Consider the following 18,048-nt stretch of genomic DNA (forward strand, 5'->3'; position numbering starts at 1 on the left):
AAGTTTTCCTCCCATTCCTTGTGGAAGTGGTAAGTTTTTGGTTTACATTAAGAAGCTTCTTACACGGAAAAAAAGCGTGCTTGCTTGCTCAATAGCGGCCGTCTACAGTCCCTGCAGCATAAATGCTGCAATGAGGAGTAAACAAAGAATAATAGGAGTTTAAAGGTGAGTATAGGGTTGTTATTTCATGTCTTCAGGGCTTTAATAACATTATAAAATTGTATTTACAAAGTCATAACCAGGTTTTCTATGCTCTAATTGCAACTCTATTTCATTTATTAAAAATTCATTTATTACAGTCGGGTCTGAAACCAATTAACCACTTAACGAGGGCCAACTGTACAATGATTTGAATCCATATGAAAATCAACTCCAATCATATTTAATAAGCAGGAGAAAGTGTCAAATACTTTCATTGTCTGTTGTGTATAAAAGATGACCTGCTCATGCCATTTTGTGACATGCAATGTTTGTCACCTTGTTTACACCTTGTTAAACGTAAACAGCGTAGTCACTAAAAGTGATTGGAGGATGTTTAAATGCAAACGAGCTGACGTCAGCATTGAAGCAAAATATGAACATGTGTGTTATTGCTCTGGGTTTTCAGTCAACAATTCAAACAATAACAGAAATATGGTATATTGTCCATTTTTTACTGAGCTGCATCTATAAAAATATTATAAGTAAATGTTACAATTTCTGTAAACAGCGCCCTGCTGCCATGAAATATACCAAAATGGTATTCCTCGATGTGATACTTTAATATGCAAATCGGTTAGAAAATAATAGTTCTAATTTTTGCTTGCAATGCCATGCTTTTAATTACGCCTTTCAGGAGTATTTGTTCAATTTTTGGTGATTTTAGCATATACACCATTACCCAACATCATTAACGCTGTTAATTCAGTAGCAAGGTCCCTTGCAAAAAATGTTTCTGCATTCTTCTTAATATGAAAGATTGCATTAATTCATGTTGAGGGGTCAAATAATAATTTCAGTGGTTTTCAATGGAACCTTTTTGGTCAACCTTTTTGGAGTAGCTGTGCTACTTTAAGTAAGATGACTATTCTGGAAAATTCCACTTTTATTCATTTAATGCAGCCAGAATGATTTGAAAAGAAAAAACTGAATGGCAAAAGACGTCCCAAAGATCTTTTCAAGTGTCACAATCCCGCCATTATATTACAAAAAAAAAAAAAAAAAAACGGCTATGATACATCACGTTTATGCATGCAATTGAAGGATAAAAAAACTCAGCAAAGTAATGTCTTTGAATGGCCCATCTTTTATACAGCTGTACACTGAGGATTACCAGCTGACATTGTGACAATGAAGCCAAGGGGAGGATAAAAAAAAAAAAACGGCTGTACTTTGTCATTGTGAAAGATCTGGGTCATGTCACTAAAGAATGGGGTCATTTGATGGTCATAAAACATTAATATCTCACAGGATCAAAGTCACAATGGTATGTATGTTAAGGCTCTAATATACATGACGTTAAGCTACGTCGGATGTGGCTTTTTGTTAGCCTTCTAACTCTGCTGCAATGAAGCTTTCTATTGGTCACAAAGTTAAATGTAAGTGAAAAAGCTTTTAGAAAGAGCTCAAGCAGTTTGCTAGATTTGATCGTGCTTGTTGCGTATATGGTATTCATTATCTGACTGGAATCTGTCCATTGTGTCCCAACTCTAAAAGAACCACTACCTCCTTCTTAATCGTATCTAAAATACCAAAATACTAACAACCATCAATAATGCCTCATTTTCTAATCTCCACTCACAGTGACAGGCTTTCATCGCTGCGCCGTACGGGGATTAATTGGAACGCCAATATAAGTGAAATCTTCAAGATGAAACACTCTTAATGCACAAAGGAATCATTCAAACGTACTTATTTATTGATATGATGTACACAGAGCAAGGAACAACTTGCCGCTGTCTCCTTTCTGCTGCGGTCTCCTCGCACTTTGAGGTGTTCAGGCGCACAATTTTGAGCGTTAGGCGCTAATTGTTTTTCATTTTTATTCACCTACCCCCCCCATGGCAATTGACATACGCCACTCTGGGAACCACTGCTCTGTGATATAAGTGCTGTCCCATTCATGCACTAAAATACTTTTTGAAAATTTGTGCACCGTAACGCCACTCTGAATTCCCGCGCGGCACGCATTAAAAACGCTAGGTTTTAAGTGTTTCTTTCGTCATGCATTTACTAGAGGGTCTCGGCTGGAGCGTGCCTTCAAAAGTTTCAACACTCCCCCCCTCTGTGAAATATGTAAACCAGGGATGTCCAAACTGCAGCCTGCAGAATAGCACATTGTAAGAAGATTGCAACTGTATGTATAGCTTAGTATATTTGTACACAGGATGTAGTGTGCCAGGCTATGTATGATATTGCATATTCATATTATACTGTACATAGTCATACATAGTACCAGGGAGATGTAGGCCTTATGATGCACTGTGCAATGAGGCACTGTGGGTTAGCGTGTACATTGCTTGAGTTTATTTATTATTAAAACATTTCACATTGCTCCGATATGTTTTTCTGTGCTCATAATTTGTTTATGTGCTCCTGTGTTATTTTTATTTAGGAGCACAGGTGCTCCTAGTTAAAATGCTAAGTAAGTAAAAAAAAAATAAAGTGTACAGCCCTGGGAGGTCATTATTCAATAATAATAATAGTCTTACAGACAGTGTCATCTTTCAAGGAACACTAAATTCATCACACAACAACTTGAAAGGGTACCTATTATGCTCATTTTCGGACCTTTGTATTGAGTTGTGGACTCCTTTAGAGCAGCTACACACAATAACTATCACAAAAAACATCTTAGATTTTCCAGAATCTGCACCTATTCAGCTGTATTTCCTTGGAGTTGTGCCTCCTGCGAAAACGGTCTGTTTTCATTTATTCCACCTACGGGCCGCTTCCGAGCATGCCCACTCCGCTGTGGTTGGTCACACGCCCAAAGTGCTTCCTAACTATGAACCATATAAGGAAGTCCGCCCCTTTGACATCACAAATCCGGTTATCCTCCTCATCATCAGAGATTGTGGTGAGTGCACAGTGTTTTTATGTTTTGCTACACAGCACTTCTTTTTACACTTGTATGTATAATGCAATGTTTTGCAATGGCAATAGTTTGACCCTGTAATTATTATTTCTATTTTCAAAATCCATGTGAACACCAATGATTTCTTATAGAAGTCAAGTGGAATAAGTTTTGAAAATGTAGTTTCATTTTCCACGCTTCTGATTTGGTTAGCAGCTTTTATGTGCTAATGCCATCAAGCCCAACAGGAAGCATTCCATCAGTTATGTAAGCGCCGACACTCCGTGTGACTCGAAGCACAACATGACAGCAATGCTTTTTTTTTTTTTTTTTTTTTTTTTACTTCCCAGCCAGCGAGCTTTAAGACGCGCTGTCGTGAAGATACATGAATCAGATACTCAGCCCCACTCGACACACTGCCCTGACCTTTCAGTGTTCATTAAAGCAGCGGTTTACCGAGCACATCCCAGCATCCCTCATGTGCACCAGACGAATGTCAGCAGCGCTCAACCTACGCAAACAACAATAACGAAAACACAGCGACACAATGTAGCGTACTCATACGTAAAACTCATTATATTTTGGATTACTAATTATTTTTTTACTTGAATAATAATTTGGAGTGCATGAGAAAACGTAGTGAAACAAGTATATTGCACAAACAGTAACAGAACTAATGTTGTAATGTCGCTAGCACGCTAACTACTTAGCCTGAATCAATAGCTGCATGAGTGTCCCAATCTCATATCGATATTGGGTATTAGTCCAATATCAGCAAGAAAATGGATCGTATTCTATCGGCTGCATCTAACACCTCTAATATTAAGTCTATTCCAGACTCCACTCCAGCACTCCTATCTGGCAGTGCCCATATAGATCACAACAACATGTGCTAACATGCTCAAACACGTTGCAGCCATGCACACATCAGTACTGGGGACGTGTCTCGCCCCCAGTCCCTCGCCATATCTTCTTCTTCTTCTTCTTTCTCTTTGGGCTTTTCCCTTCAGGGGTCGCCACAGCAAATCAATCTCCTCCATCCAACCCTGTCTTCTGCATCTTTCTCTCTCACACCAACTATGTCCTCCTTCACTACATCCATAAACCTCCTCTTTGGTCTTCCTCTACGCCTCCTACCTGGCAGCATCCTTCTACCAATATATTCACTAGCTCTCCTCTGGACATGTCCCAACCATCTCAGTCTGGCCTCTCTGACTTTATCTCCAAGGCCTCTAACATGTAATGTCACTCTGATGTACTCGTTTCTGATCCTATCCATCCTGGTCACTCCCAATGAGAGCCTCAGCATCCTCATCTCTGAAAACCTCCAGTTCTGCTTCCTGTCTTTTCCTCAGTGGCACTGTCTCTAGACCAAACAAGATGGCTGGTCTCACCACAGTTTTGTATACTTTTCCTTTCATTTTAGCTGAAACTCTTCTATCACTTTTCTCCACCCGTTCCATCCTGCCTGCACACGCTTCTTCACCTCCTTTTCACAATCTCCATCGTTCTGAATTGTTGACCGCAATTCTCCACCTTCTGTATGTCTTCTCCCTGTAACCTCACTCTTCCATTTGGGTCCCTCTCATTCACACACATATACTCCGTCTTGCTGTGGCTAATCTTCATTCCTCTCTTTTCCAGGGCAAGTAATGCAATAGTTACTTTTACTGGTAAGTAGTTCCTTTGTAGTGGAGTAACTCAGTTAGTAACTCATTTACTCATTAACTAGTTACTATAACTAATTACATTTTTTAAGTAATGTGCCCAACACTGCTTAAAGCAAATACTGCATCTGTAGTACTCCTTTTTGGCATGAAACCATACTGCTGCTCACAAATGCTGACTTCTGCCCTTAGTCTTGCTTCAACTACTCGTTCCCATAACTTCCTTGTATGGATCATTAGCTCTATACCTCTGTGGTTGCCACAGCTCTGCACGTCACCCTTGTTCTTAAAAATGGGCACCAACACACTTCTCCTCCATTCCTGAGGCATCTTCTCACCACCTAAGATCCTATTGAACAACCCAGTCAGGAACCCTACTGCTATCTCTCCTAGACACTTCCAAACCTCCACAGGTATACCATCAGGACCAAGTGCCTTCCCAGTCTTCATCCTTTTCAATGCTCTTCTCACTTTCCCTTTACCAATCGTTGCTACTTCCTGGTCCACAGCAGACACTTCTTCCACTCTTCCTTCTCTCTCGTTTTCCTCATTCATCAACTCTTTACAATTCTCTTTCCATCTTCCCATCTACTGGCATCTGTCAGTACACTTCCATTCTTATTCCTGACCACCCTAACCTGCTGCACGTCCTTCCTATGTCTGTCGCTCTGCCTTGCCAACCTGTAGAGATCCATCTCTCCCTCCTTACTGTTCAACCTCGCGTACAAGTCATCATAGACCTCCTGTTTGGCTTTTGCCACTTCTATTTTCACCTTACAATTTATCTCTCTGTACGCCTGTCTACTCTCTAGTGAATGATGGTCAAAATTTCAAAAAAGTGCATTTCCCCTTTAAGATAGTGACGCTATCACAGGTGTCCTATGCTAGCAGTAGCCCACCGGCTTATATTGAGTAGTTCACCAAAGAACATTTGCGTCATCTCTTAGTATTTTTATATGTGTTCTATTCCAACATGACACCCCTATTTAAAGGGGACCTCATTTTTCGGCAATTGTATTTAGTTGAGGACTCCTATAGAGCGGCTACACACAACAAGCAGCACAGAAAGCTTTCTCAATCTTCCAGAATCTGCACCTAATCCAGCTGTATTTCTTTGGATTTCTTGCTTCCCACGGAAACGGTCTGTTTTAATTCATTCCACCCACGGGCCACCTCCGGGCATGCCCACTCTGCTGTGGCTGGTCACACTCCTAAGAGCTTAGGAGGACTTTCAGTGGCATAGACAAGGTCAGAGATAATCGATTTTACAACATTGGTTCTTTTTCTGCAGTGTTGTGCAATATACTTGCCAAGAAATGCAAAGTCCGCTGAGGAAACGCCGCCTGGCGTCTCTGCCTCTGATCCAGTTGCTCATTTGGCAGAGGAGCAAAGGAACAAATGAATTGCTTCAGCAGGAGGAAGAAGACACTGAGAACAGGATTGTGGGTCGAAAGGGGGAGGAGAAGATGACGATTTGGTCAAATGCGGTCTTTCTGGGTTGTTGTTTGTTTTTGAAAGCTTGCGGCCACTGCTGTCCAATTATCCGCTCGGTGTATGTCCAATTGATCAACCTTTGTCCTTTACGCTATGCAGTCAATAGCTGATGGGTGAAAAGGCCTTTCAGGTGTGTTTTTTTAAAAAATGCTGAATGGAAAAATGTAACATGGAAACAGTGTTTCTGGAAGACTGCTTGACCTGTGAACGGTGAAAACTTCACCTGGCTTTAGTGAAAATATTCATGGCAAATTTCTGAAAATGAAATAAGGCTCAAAGCATTTTGTAATTTAACTTGAGTGTGTTTATGTGTGTGTTTCAGGGCTTCATACAAATCTTTTGCATAAAAACAATGAATAGAAAAAATGTATACATTTGTCCAACTATGGAAAGAGCATGAAGTTGTTCATTACTCTGTCCGCATCATATCACCAAATCAGTAAGTTTGATCATTAATTTGTACATTAAGTGTGTTACATCTTGAAGATTTCATTTATATTGGTGTTCCAAACCCTCCACGCAATGGTGAAAACCTGTCACTGTTAGTGGAATTTCCCCCCGGAAATTATGCTTTATCGTTGGTTGTATGTTATTTTCTTTACATTGGATACCGCTCTATCATGATTGTTAAAATTCCCCCATTAATTTGGTATTAAATGAATATGCATACTTAAACCAGAGCAGAACAAAAGCCGTTCAATCAGAAGGATGCTAACATCAGACAGCAATAAAATATATGTAGGAGGATTATTTATCATGTCAAAATTGATCAAAATGCAACAATGCTACTATACAAAGCGTGGGAACTACAGTGCTAATCTGCGCATGCAGTCACATAATATAACAGACATCCCATCATGTGCAATTACAGTACATTACTAATAGCCACACTACACAGGAAGAAAGGCGTATTAACCTTTAAAGAGGAACTGTACTGAATTTTGCCCATTTTGGGTCACAGGTATTCTGGAGCCTATTCCAACTGTGGGGTACACCCTGGACTGGTCGCCAGCCAATCACAGGGCACATATAGACAAACAACCACTCACACTCATACCTATGGACAATTTGGAGTGACATCTTCATGTGTCAAAACGACAGTTTATGTTTTGGAGCCCGCCGATGTGAAAAAAAAAGTTGTTAACAGATGCACAAAAATTGTACTCTAGTTTGATTCACTTTGTATGGCCTTATTTTATAAGCAAAATGTAAAATGAAAGGGTTGAAATCCGTACGTGCACAGGTGCTCCCTTTATATTTTTCATACACGCATGATGTACATTTAGGTACATATACGAGTAAAATGTTCGCACTGTACAGTCCTGATAAATGACAATGTGATCAAAACCACTTTGTCATGCACTCCTAATCATTCTTACATACAATAAATAAACTTGTAATAAATACAAAGTTTTAAAAATAATACAAACAAAAAATAATACAACAATAAAAACAGAATGAGTTATAATAGTCTTTGAAATGGAGACGTTATTATAGTGAGGACATCAGAAACAAGCTACAGCAAAGGGTAAAGGGTAACAACAAAGCCAAACTTAAAAAGACACATTCATCTCTAGTCACCACATGCAAGTGGAGCCAAAAGGGCAAACCCATAGGCATTGGTCATTGCTTCATTATTCTTTGGGAAAGCGCACACTGTAAATACCAATAAGAAAACCAAATTTTGTAGTGCATTTTGCAATACAATTTCTCATTTACTTCGGTTAATTGGTCCTAGTTAGTTAGAGCTTCTGTTTACGACCTTCTAAATATTTTTTTAGCATCATTAGAGCTCTAACCATAACGATAACATAACACCCCTATATTCACCTTTATACTTGTATTACCCAATATAGTCAACAAAATAACAGTAAATACGCCTTTTAAGATACAAATAATACTCATGTTTATGTGTATGTATATAAGTGTGTCCCCTAGGGGAGCTTAGTGGTGGTTGTACAGGAAGTGACGTGGGTTACAGATGCAAAGGTAGTAGTAGTGTTTGTATTAGATATTTTTATTACATATTATTGTGCCTGTCTGCAATAAAAGCCTGTTGTTCTGGCGATCAACTCTTGTGTTGTGCGTGTCATTGAACATTACGGTAACATTACTGACACCTGTGGGCCAATCTACAACACTACATATCATTCACAGTGTCTTTGGATGTGTTTTCTGAATGCCTTATACAGTATTTCATTTCATTGCTATGCTTGAAAATGCTTCATTTTGGCAAAAATACACTAAATACTTACAAAATACATTCAATGTGAATAGTTTTGACTAATCGGAGGCCATATTCAAACACAAAACTGTATAATTTTTAACATTTAAATACTTTTTTAAAACTGTGATAGAGTGAAGCCGTGAAATTCATCCTGCAAAGTGACAAGGAATGACTGTAGTTCATTTAGAAATGTTTTGCTGATGTATAAAACCATCTTTCATTGCTCTCTGAGTTAATTGTCTCATTTCCACCTATCAGACGCTGAGAGACTCCACAATCAAGTTTGTCTATCAGGTATCAGGGTTTCGCATAGAGAACTGAATCTGTGACCTTTCTGCTTCCATGGTTCCATGTAATTAAACACCCGGGTGCCACAAGCACCTCTCTTGTTATCTGATAACACAGAAGACCAGTTCCGATAATGCTTTGCCACGTGAGAAAACTAAATATTATGTACACTATCACAGTACAGCCCTCACATTTCAGCAATGGTTTTATAATATCTTCTCAAGGAACAACTTTAGAGGGTCTACTTTAGAGTAGTCGGTGTGCAACTTATACGTATAGCGGCATAAGTTTACTATCAACACAGCCATAAGACTCTAAATTGCTGACAACACAAGTGAGTACACCTCACAGTGAACATGTCCAAATTGTATCCTTGGTGTGAATATTTATATCTTGAACTACTTTGACATGAAATTCACCAAAGCTGTGCATGTTCTGATGGAATTCTTTTCCACGCCTACGACATACTGTGTAAAAACTGCCATGCCCTTTCCCAAGGCAGGAGATGGTGCTCTGATTCAAAATGTCACAGTACATGTTGGGATTCATGTTTTCCCTCAATGGACAACTTCGCCACTGCCTGCAGCACTCGTGCAGCCCTAGCTCATGACAGCACAACCACCACCGGACACAATTATCTAGCTACTCACTTGCTTTTTCAGTGCATAGTCAGCTATACATTTATCGGCTTTACGTTCTATACACAGACTACTCTAAAGTACAGTTATGGCCAAAAAAATGGAGAACGACACAAATATTACATTTTCACAAAGTCTGATGCTTTAGTTTTTACGATGGCAATCCAGATAGAATCTTGTGAAGAATGATAAAAGTGTCATGAAAATGAATTTAATTGCAAAAAAAATAAAAATTTCCACTGCATTTCAGCCCTGCCACAAAAGGACCAGCTGACATCATGTGAGTGAGAATCTTGTGAAGGATGATAAGTGACATGAAAATGAACTTAATTGCAAAAAACATAAACATTTCCACTGCATTTCAGCCCTGCCACAAAAGGACCAGCTGACATCATGTGAGTGATTCTCCAATATAAGTGAGAGTGTTGACAAGGAAAAAGACTCTGACTGAGTGAGAATAACAAACTTGAGGCTTTAAAAGGAGGGTGGTGCTTCATATGTTTGTTCTTCTGTTGACCTGCATGGAAGCAGGTGCAGGCATCATTGCTTTGCACAAAAAAGGCTTCACAGGCACGGATAGTGCTGCGAGAAAGATTACGGCTTAATCCACTGTTGCAGTGCTTGCTCAGGAATGGTAGCAGGCAGGTGTGAGGGCATTTGCATGCACAGTTCTTCCAGACTTTTGGAACATGGCCTGGTCTCAAGAAGGGCGCAAAGAATCCACATCAGGGGCAGACTGGTATTCTGCAAAAGATACGGTTATTGGACTTCTAAAGACGGGGCTTTTTCTGATGAATCACATTTCTTTGTTTGGAACATCCAGAAAAAAAGCTTGTCCAAAGAGGAGAAGGTGTGTCCTGCCAACAGTAAAGCATCCTGAAATCATTCATGAGTCGGGCTGCTTCTCAGCCAAGGGAGCGGGCTTGCTCGTAACTTTGCCAAAGAACACAGCCATGGATAAAGAGTGCTACCAAAGCATCCTCTGCAAGGAACTTCTACCAATCAACCAAGAACAGTTTGGTGGCAAATAGTACTTTTTCCAGCATGTCATGTGTTAGCTGACTGGCTCGGAGAACAAAACATCAACATTTTGGGTTCATTTTGGGTCAGGAAATTCCCCAACTTTTGAGAACTTGTACACAACATAACATAACAAAAACCTGCAAATTCTGACAAACTGCTCCCAATTCCAGGATGCAGTCATGGGCAACCAAAAGTCAGGATGTGACCCAGAAGTGAATTGGAAAAGATGGGTCAACACTGCAAATATTGACTCTTTCCATAAACTTAGTGTAACTTTCAATAAAAGTCATTGACGGATATGAAATGATAATAATAATGATAGTAGAGTACCTCAGTATATGATAGTAACAACTGATAGAAGAAGTAAACTTTGTGAAAGCCAATACTTGTGTCAATCACAAAAATGTCATGTGACTGTATAAGCAAGTTTGCTTCCTGGAGTATTAAGATATGTGAAGATATGTCATAAAAATGCATTCACCTTCCGACATGTGTCCACTTCAGAAAAATAACCGAAGTACAAGTTTTCAAGCTGCACAAACGCAACTTAACTTAAAATTTCAAAAGGTTTTAAAGCATTTGAAGGGGTCGTGGGCCATTTTCTGCTTGTGTTTTGCACCCTTTTTTGGAGCCACCGATGACAATAATAACCATAGTTATGGTGTCACGCTTAGCATGGTCCTGGCCCTGAAGAGATACTGTGTTTGAAATGAGAGACACGTCACATTGGATTACCATCTAAGGTACCCTGCCTGTGTGGACTGCCTGGTTAGGTTAAGCTTCATCATCAGGAAGCCCTCCTCCTCACCGTCATCATCATCATCACCATCACCATCATCCTCCTCTTCCCAAAACTGAGACAGAAGCTGGCTGGACTCCCACCAGTCCCCATGTACACGCCGGGCATGATACAGCCCCCCTACACACACATCTTTAAAGCCCAACATTGCAAGCATGCATATGCAAATGTCGCTGCAGAGTGACTTTCATGAGCTTCACCCCCACTTGGTGGAATCTGTGATGGGTGTTTTTGCAGGGAAACAGGGAGGGAGGCTAGCATGGCGGCTGGGGAACAAAATGCACAACAGAATTACGACAGGAGCCACATAAAACTGAATCATACACTGTAAAATGGAGCTAAGCAGAAGGCACGTATGGAGGCTGGTGTGGAGACAAAGGGAACGCGTGGAGAAGACACACGAGAGCTGCTTACCTTGAAGCTGTCAGACTGATCTTCTTTGCAGGAGCATCACATAGTTATCATTTAAAACAGAGCAGATATTTCCCAACAAAGGAAAGACAGTATGGAAGATATCCCAAACAGCCTATAGCTACTCGCTCGTAAAATGTCAATTCAGTAGAAAAAAAAATCAAATAAAAGTAGCAGTGTTGTTTAGCTAGCTTCCCCGCCCTGTCGACGTTAGAGCATTCAAGTAAGTTTTTTTAAAAAAGCCACCTCTTCGTTCTTTTCAAGTCATTTCCCTGTATATTGATGTGAAGCGAAAGAAGGATGCTCCTCTTCTTCCTCTCTCCAGCTGCCAGCAGGTCCCTCTTGGCTTTCACTGACTACGGAAGCCCGCTTGAGACACAAATGACTGCTTTATGCATTATTTATCGTAAAATAACTCATACATAGTATATAATAACTGTTATATTGTCCTGCGGATAAATATTATATGATTGTTTTGGTTATTTTGGGTATTTTTGATTCAATGTTAAAATGCACTTTCCAATGCCGTGCAAATATATATATGGTAAATACTGTATGTAGACATTGGTAGCTTGATAGCATAATACATGATTTTAAAACTTTACATAAATAATAAATAAGATTTATGATGGAATAAAAGTTGCATGAGTTTACATAAGATTTACTGTAAAGTAATGTAGGTTTGAAACATGCTTCGCTCTTTAACATTTCATCTTTTAAAATTAGGCGTCTATATATCGCTACATGTATTAGAACTTAGCAAATATATGATCATTTAAAAATGATTGTATATATTTACATGTTTATACATGGCTACAAATTAGACGTGCTTATCAATAGATAGATTTACATTTTAATACACGTTGCTAGTTAGTTTAATAGTTTAATTTTTATTTTATTTATATAAAACTGGATTGGTTTAAAGACGTATGATTTAAACTCATATGGGTTTGAACATTACAATGTTGCTATTTGATGCCTTATTTTTGAAAAGCAATTGTATTTTTATTTCTTATCATTTTAGGAAAAGATATTAGAATAATTACTTTTAACTATTTTTTTAATTGCACGCTATTTATTAAAACGTTGCAGGCTGGATTGTCCAGAATATTTTAATATGCTAAAATAGCACACATGCTGCTGGTATATTTAAAGCTTTCATTTCATATTTAAATAATCTATTATGAAATTACCATAGATGATAAATATGGGTTTGAAAGACGCAATGTTAAAATACAAAAAATAATAGTATTTATGTATATATTTTTAATACACATTAATCTTATGAATTTAACAAAGTAGTGATGGACACCCTATTGTATGTGGTAGTGGTCGCCCTCTAGAGGACGCTGGGAACACTGCATATTCACTGCCCTAATTTACAAATCAGATAATTACAGAAGACAAAACAAAAATATTTAGTTTGGACATTTTTATTTCACATCCACAGACATCTACAAAGACAAAATGAAGATTGTTTTTGTTGTTGTGGTTTTTACAGTTACTTTCTCATCATCACCATCACGTCAAAATAAACATACACACGCACACACACAGTAGCGACTAGTACGGTACACAACTTTATTTAGCCGTTAGTTTAATATTAAACCAATCAAAGGCTGGGCGGTTGGGAAAATACTTTGAAGAACATTTCCAAGTTTCCCTGCTGTTCATGTAATGTATTTCCCAATAACGTGAAGGGGAGACTCATACGTTAGTTAGCTAGCTTGGTCTGTCAAATTATGAGAAAATCATGATGAAACGAGGAACGTGTTATAATTCCAGCAGCAACAATTCCGTTCATTTGACAATAATGGAAAATAATGTGCATGACGAACATAGAATGAAGCCCAATGTACACAAGGAATGATTATAGATAACAATGACAGTCCTCATACAATGATGTACAATTGTAAAGAAAGAGGTTAAAAAAAATCAATGTTTACATTATTTTAGTCAACTATTTCAACTCCCATCAGTCTCTATGCAATGAAAATTTGGACATAGCTGTAAACAATCACAACAACTCCGCATTGGCTACTTTAAGCTTCCCTAATTTAGTCATGTTCCCTGCAGAAGGTCTGCAGGCATGGATGAAGGCTCAACAGGAAATAAAATTGACAGACCAGGCAACGGTAACAAACACAACATGCTTCACAGGAAGAAAACACACACACACACACACACACCTTCAAATACTCTAGTGTAATTTTTTTTAACCATCATTCATTTAGAGGGAACATAATGGGAGGCAGGGAGTTTGTCTTCTGTCTTTTGTCATTAGGTGCCTCCTTTCTTTAAAATGATGGTTAAAAACAATACCGGGCAGATAGAACATTTAAATAATTTACGTTGTATTTACACAATATTCCACCTTGGTTCCAGCAGAAGTGTCCATCTTCTGGTCTCGCCAATGCGTCTTCTAGTCGCCCATCTTTACTTTTGACGTCTTGAAAAGGGGAGAAAGAAAGAGGGTGCGGTTATATAACGGCAATATATTACATTTAAAGTAATCTCATGCAATATCACAGTCCGATTATCGCTCCCTCGTGATATCAGGTTTTTTCAAAATAAATTAATTGCTGTTATGTGATAGATTGTGGTCTATCATTAGTCTGAAATACAAGTGGTATGTAGTATTCTGGTCACCAGGGGGCAGTAACGACACAAAACATTGATCTTTAAAGGGAATCACAACAATAACAGTTTAATTCACCTGCAAGATGGCTACAATGACTCCAAACAGACCGATGGCGCTCCCAAAGATTTCCACAATGAGAATCTTGACAAAGAGGCTGGCGTTTTGAGCGTCGGCCAGCGCCGCCCCGCTGCCTACAATGCCCACGCAGATGCCACAGAAGAGGTTGGAGAAGCCCACGGTCAGACCTGCCCCAAACATGGAGTAGCCTGAGCACACACAGAAGACAAACAACAGTTAATTACTAGAACAATGGCCATGCATTCATTCATTTTCTACCGCTTATCCTCACGAGGGTCGCGGAGGGTGCTGGAGCCTATCCCAGCTGTCTTTGGGTGAGAGGACTGGTCGCCAGCCAATCACAGGGCAAATATAAACAAACAACCATTCATACCTATGGACAATTTGGAGTCACCAATTAACCTAGCATGTTTTTGGAATGTGGGAGGAAACCGGAGTACCCGGAGAAAACCCACACATGCACGGGGAGAACATGCAAACTCCACACAGAGATGATGGCTGAGGGTGGAATCAAACTCGGGTCTCCTAACTGTATGGTCTGCGCGCTAACCTCCCCTCCGCCGTGAAGCCCCGCCATGCAACATTATGCCACATTATTCCAAACCCATCAGTAACTTAGTGTATCCTTCCCGTGTTCTTACCTGCTTGGTAGTTCCTTGCCCCGATGGTCTCAGGAGTTGTTCCACTGAAACTCTAAAAGATAACAGTGACCGTGATCATACAAAAAAATTATATGAAACCATAACTTGAAATAAATAAGGAAAAAAAAAGCTTGTGTTTGGTTTACCTCAGCCATGTTGCTGATAACAATAGCCATGATGATGCCGTAAATAGCAACCGCTTCACAGAAAATGATGCTGGAAAAAAAAAATTCAATTTTGTTTTTTTGCACTAGACAGTCAAAAAATAGTAATTTAATGTGCCTACCTGACTAAATTTTTGGTTTTAATTCGGGGAGCCTTGACACCGCCTCCAATGATGCTTGAGCCAGTGATGTAGATTCCCCTTCAAAAATACACAAAAAGCATTACTAAGTCTACCACGGCTATATTAGAGCTATATAGAGGATTTTCTTCAAAAAGAAAAAAAAGGAGAAGCGATGACAAGAAAAACATTTCCAGAATGTGTCACAGCTTACCAAGCTGCTCCCACAACAGACAGCGAGATGGCCAGGCCGATGCCCAGATTGGCCCACATGAAGGGTGACGTTTCTGTGAGAAACCTGCACGAAAATACAAAACTGTGATGCACAAAGAAATCTTTAAGATAATCATTACTTGGTGCGTGGTGGCCATCTGCCCATTTCACGGACTTCACGCCAAACAACCAACAGATAAACGTTGGAATAAGTATAACATCAGTTACTTCATATTTTTTGCACCATCCCCTCAGACTAGAGCTGTCCTATCTAGTCTTGAGCATGATCCGATAAAAATGATAGGCCAAACTTTATAGAGAACCTGAACATCCAGTTGCAATGATTCAATGTCAGGTGTTTGCTGAGGTACTCACCATGCCACATCAAAGCGGAATCCTAGATCAAATATAGTGTAGCATATACCTGTAAGAAATTGTGTTAGAATTAGTATATGAAGCGAAAATGACTTGCTAAAAACATCCACTGTGTTGTTGTCTTATTGAGAAAAAAAGGAAGTCCATTCATGTAGTACAGCAAGGCCAAGATGTCCTACTTTAGTGTGATAGCTCACTCTGTCGTGAGAATTGCTATACTTCCGGTTTTGAGCAGCTTCTTTAAATCCGTTACAGCTAACTATAAACAAGCCATGTCTTCTTTCTATTAAATATATATGACAATATATTGTCATTTATGACCGACCAGCATGTCCCATTGGGTGCTAAGCGAGAATTAGCAACAAGCGAACCATTAACTTTAACGTATCGCTAGTGATATGATGCTAACTGCGCTCGCCATTCATTTAAAACATACTGAATTGTGACAAAGCAATATCATGTTTTTGCAATAATACCCTCCAATAGTAATTATAGTGATGTATACTTTATAACCATGTTGTACGCTTCTATAATAACAATCGCTATCACGACTACTGCAGCCTGTCGCAGTGCCTGTATTTAGCCTGATCCGTTTTGCTACATACACACGACGATTAGATAATCTAATTCTTAAAGTGATTCGATCTTATTCCTGATTGGTTTGCTGGGAAATGTAACTTAAATCCATCTAATGTCCAGTTCAATATGTTCTTACCGACGATGAGTATGGTGCTCCAGAAGGCCAAAGTGACCCCCGTGTAAAGAATGGCGTGTCCGTTCATCATCCACTCTAGCAGCATCGATTCGGCGGTGTGCTAGCAGACAAGCAAACAACCCCTGGTCCAATACTAAAAAAAAACTCCAGGAAATTTTGAAAATGTATTATTTAAGCCAAGTGGGTCGTAATATATCAAAAGAAACAAAGTGAAGCGCCAAAGAGAAGCTAGCTAGCCAGCCAGTATCAGCTGATCCAGCTGCATAGCATGTGACCAGGAAATCGTGCGGCTGCGTTCCATTTAGATTCCCTTCCGCGTCCTTTTTTCCCCACTAATTATTGACTTTCTATTTCCAGTTTATTCGTATAGCTTTTCAATCAAAATTATTTTAAAAACACTCTAGAAGATACTAAAGGTAGACTGTGTCCTTTTAGAACCATTGCAAGTGTTCAAAATGAACATAGCAAGGAAGGCGACCTTCCAAAACGGTTTCGGACCGTTTTTGCAGTGTGTGTAGAGGACACTAGATGTCGCTATTACTTTAGTTTATGGTTCATGGAAGTACACACGAAACTAAATAAAATTAAATTAAAAAAACATTTTCCACATTTTTGGCCATAAAGTTACATGTTCGAGTTCAAGACCCAAAGTTAAAATGATAACAATAGTACTAGTTACTAATTAATTGCAGTGCAGTGACAAAACCTTTTGAGTAGTCCACTGTTTGTTAGTTATGTATTACTTAAATTAAGCAAAACCAGAAGTTAATGGAAATGGAAGGTCTAAGCCTAGTTATACAATGGTACGCAGAAAGATTGATGCCAAAAAGGCCTTTGAGAAAACAATACCATGATCCAATGAACTTGTTTTGAAGAGCTTTGACATTTACAGCATTTTAGCCAAATAAAATTAGCCCCATGTTAAGCCCCATGTCTTCTAAAATTCTATTGTTCCAGTCTCAGGAAAACTGAATTTGTTTTTGTTGTTGGGTTTTATATTTAATTTCATTTATTTTGTTCCTTTCATGAAAGTGGATAGTATCATTCTTACATAATTGCACTTTACATTTTCAGATCAGCACCTTCATCATTGGAAAGGAGCAGCAAGAAGAAAACAATTTGTATATTTTTATATACTTGAGTATTTTTATATACTCTTGAACAAACAAACAAAAATAGTTTTTTTTTCTCAGCAAACTAAGCTGTTAAATGTATTTGTGGATATGAAAGAAATGATGACTTGCTCTAAGATAATTTGCCAGATATGAACATTTTTGCCATGTTACCAAAATCTCACCAAGCGGCTGTTCTCAAAAAGTATTATTACTCATTAGTAAGGCATGCTCATCAATTGTGCATGTCTACCGGTGACATACCTTATACTTCTCCACCAAATAGTTACAACAATTTTTTTTTGTGCTAAAGACAGATGATCTGAAATACTGCGAGTTAATTAGCCTGACATGATAACTTACATCACACATGTTTTGAAAAGCATTC

The 18,048-nt window shown here is 38.9% G+C and overlaps 2 protein-coding genes across 3 annotated transcripts in view; both read right to left on the reverse strand.

The window, feature by feature from the left end:
• Window positions 1–11,948, reverse strand: part of b4galt2 (UDP-Gal:betaGlcNAc beta 1,4- galactosyltransferase, polypeptide 2) — a 98,384-nt gene extending 86,436 nt beyond the window's left edge. The window contains exon 1 of one of the 2 annotated variants that reach the window (XM_058066149.1): window positions 11,849–11,948. The gene's annotated coding sequence lies outside the window, so the exon portion shown is untranslated. Of the gene's footprint in view, window positions 1–11,605 lie in introns of both variants that reach the window. The other variant, XM_058066147.1, reaches the window with a different exon arrangement.
• A 1,071-nt stretch (window positions 11,949–13,019) lies between these two features.
• On the reverse strand, window positions 13,020–16,840 carry atp6v0b (ATPase H+ transporting V0 subunit b). Its single transcript, XM_058067203.1, has 8 exons — window positions 16,549–16,840; window positions 15,834–15,882; window positions 15,460–15,543; window positions 15,249–15,326; window positions 15,109–15,178; window positions 14,963–15,014; window positions 14,319–14,509; window positions 13,020–14,051 (listed from the first exon to the last, which is right to left on the reverse strand). Exons 1-8 carry the CDS (start codon window positions 16,631–16,633, stop codon window positions 14,025–14,027), a joined length of 636 nt encoding a protein of 211 aa, XP_057923186.1. The 5' UTR covers window positions 16,634–16,840; the 3' UTR covers window positions 13,020–14,024.
• Window positions 16,841–18,048: the final 1,208 nt, after the last annotated feature.

This window comes from Doryrhamphus excisus, chromosome 3 (assembly GCF_030265055.1).
Source record: "Doryrhamphus excisus isolate RoL2022-K1 chromosome 3, RoL_Dexc_1.0, whole genome shotgun sequence".
Classification (NCBI taxonomy): domain Eukaryota; kingdom Metazoa; phylum Chordata; class Actinopteri; order Syngnathiformes; family Syngnathidae; genus Doryrhamphus; species Doryrhamphus excisus.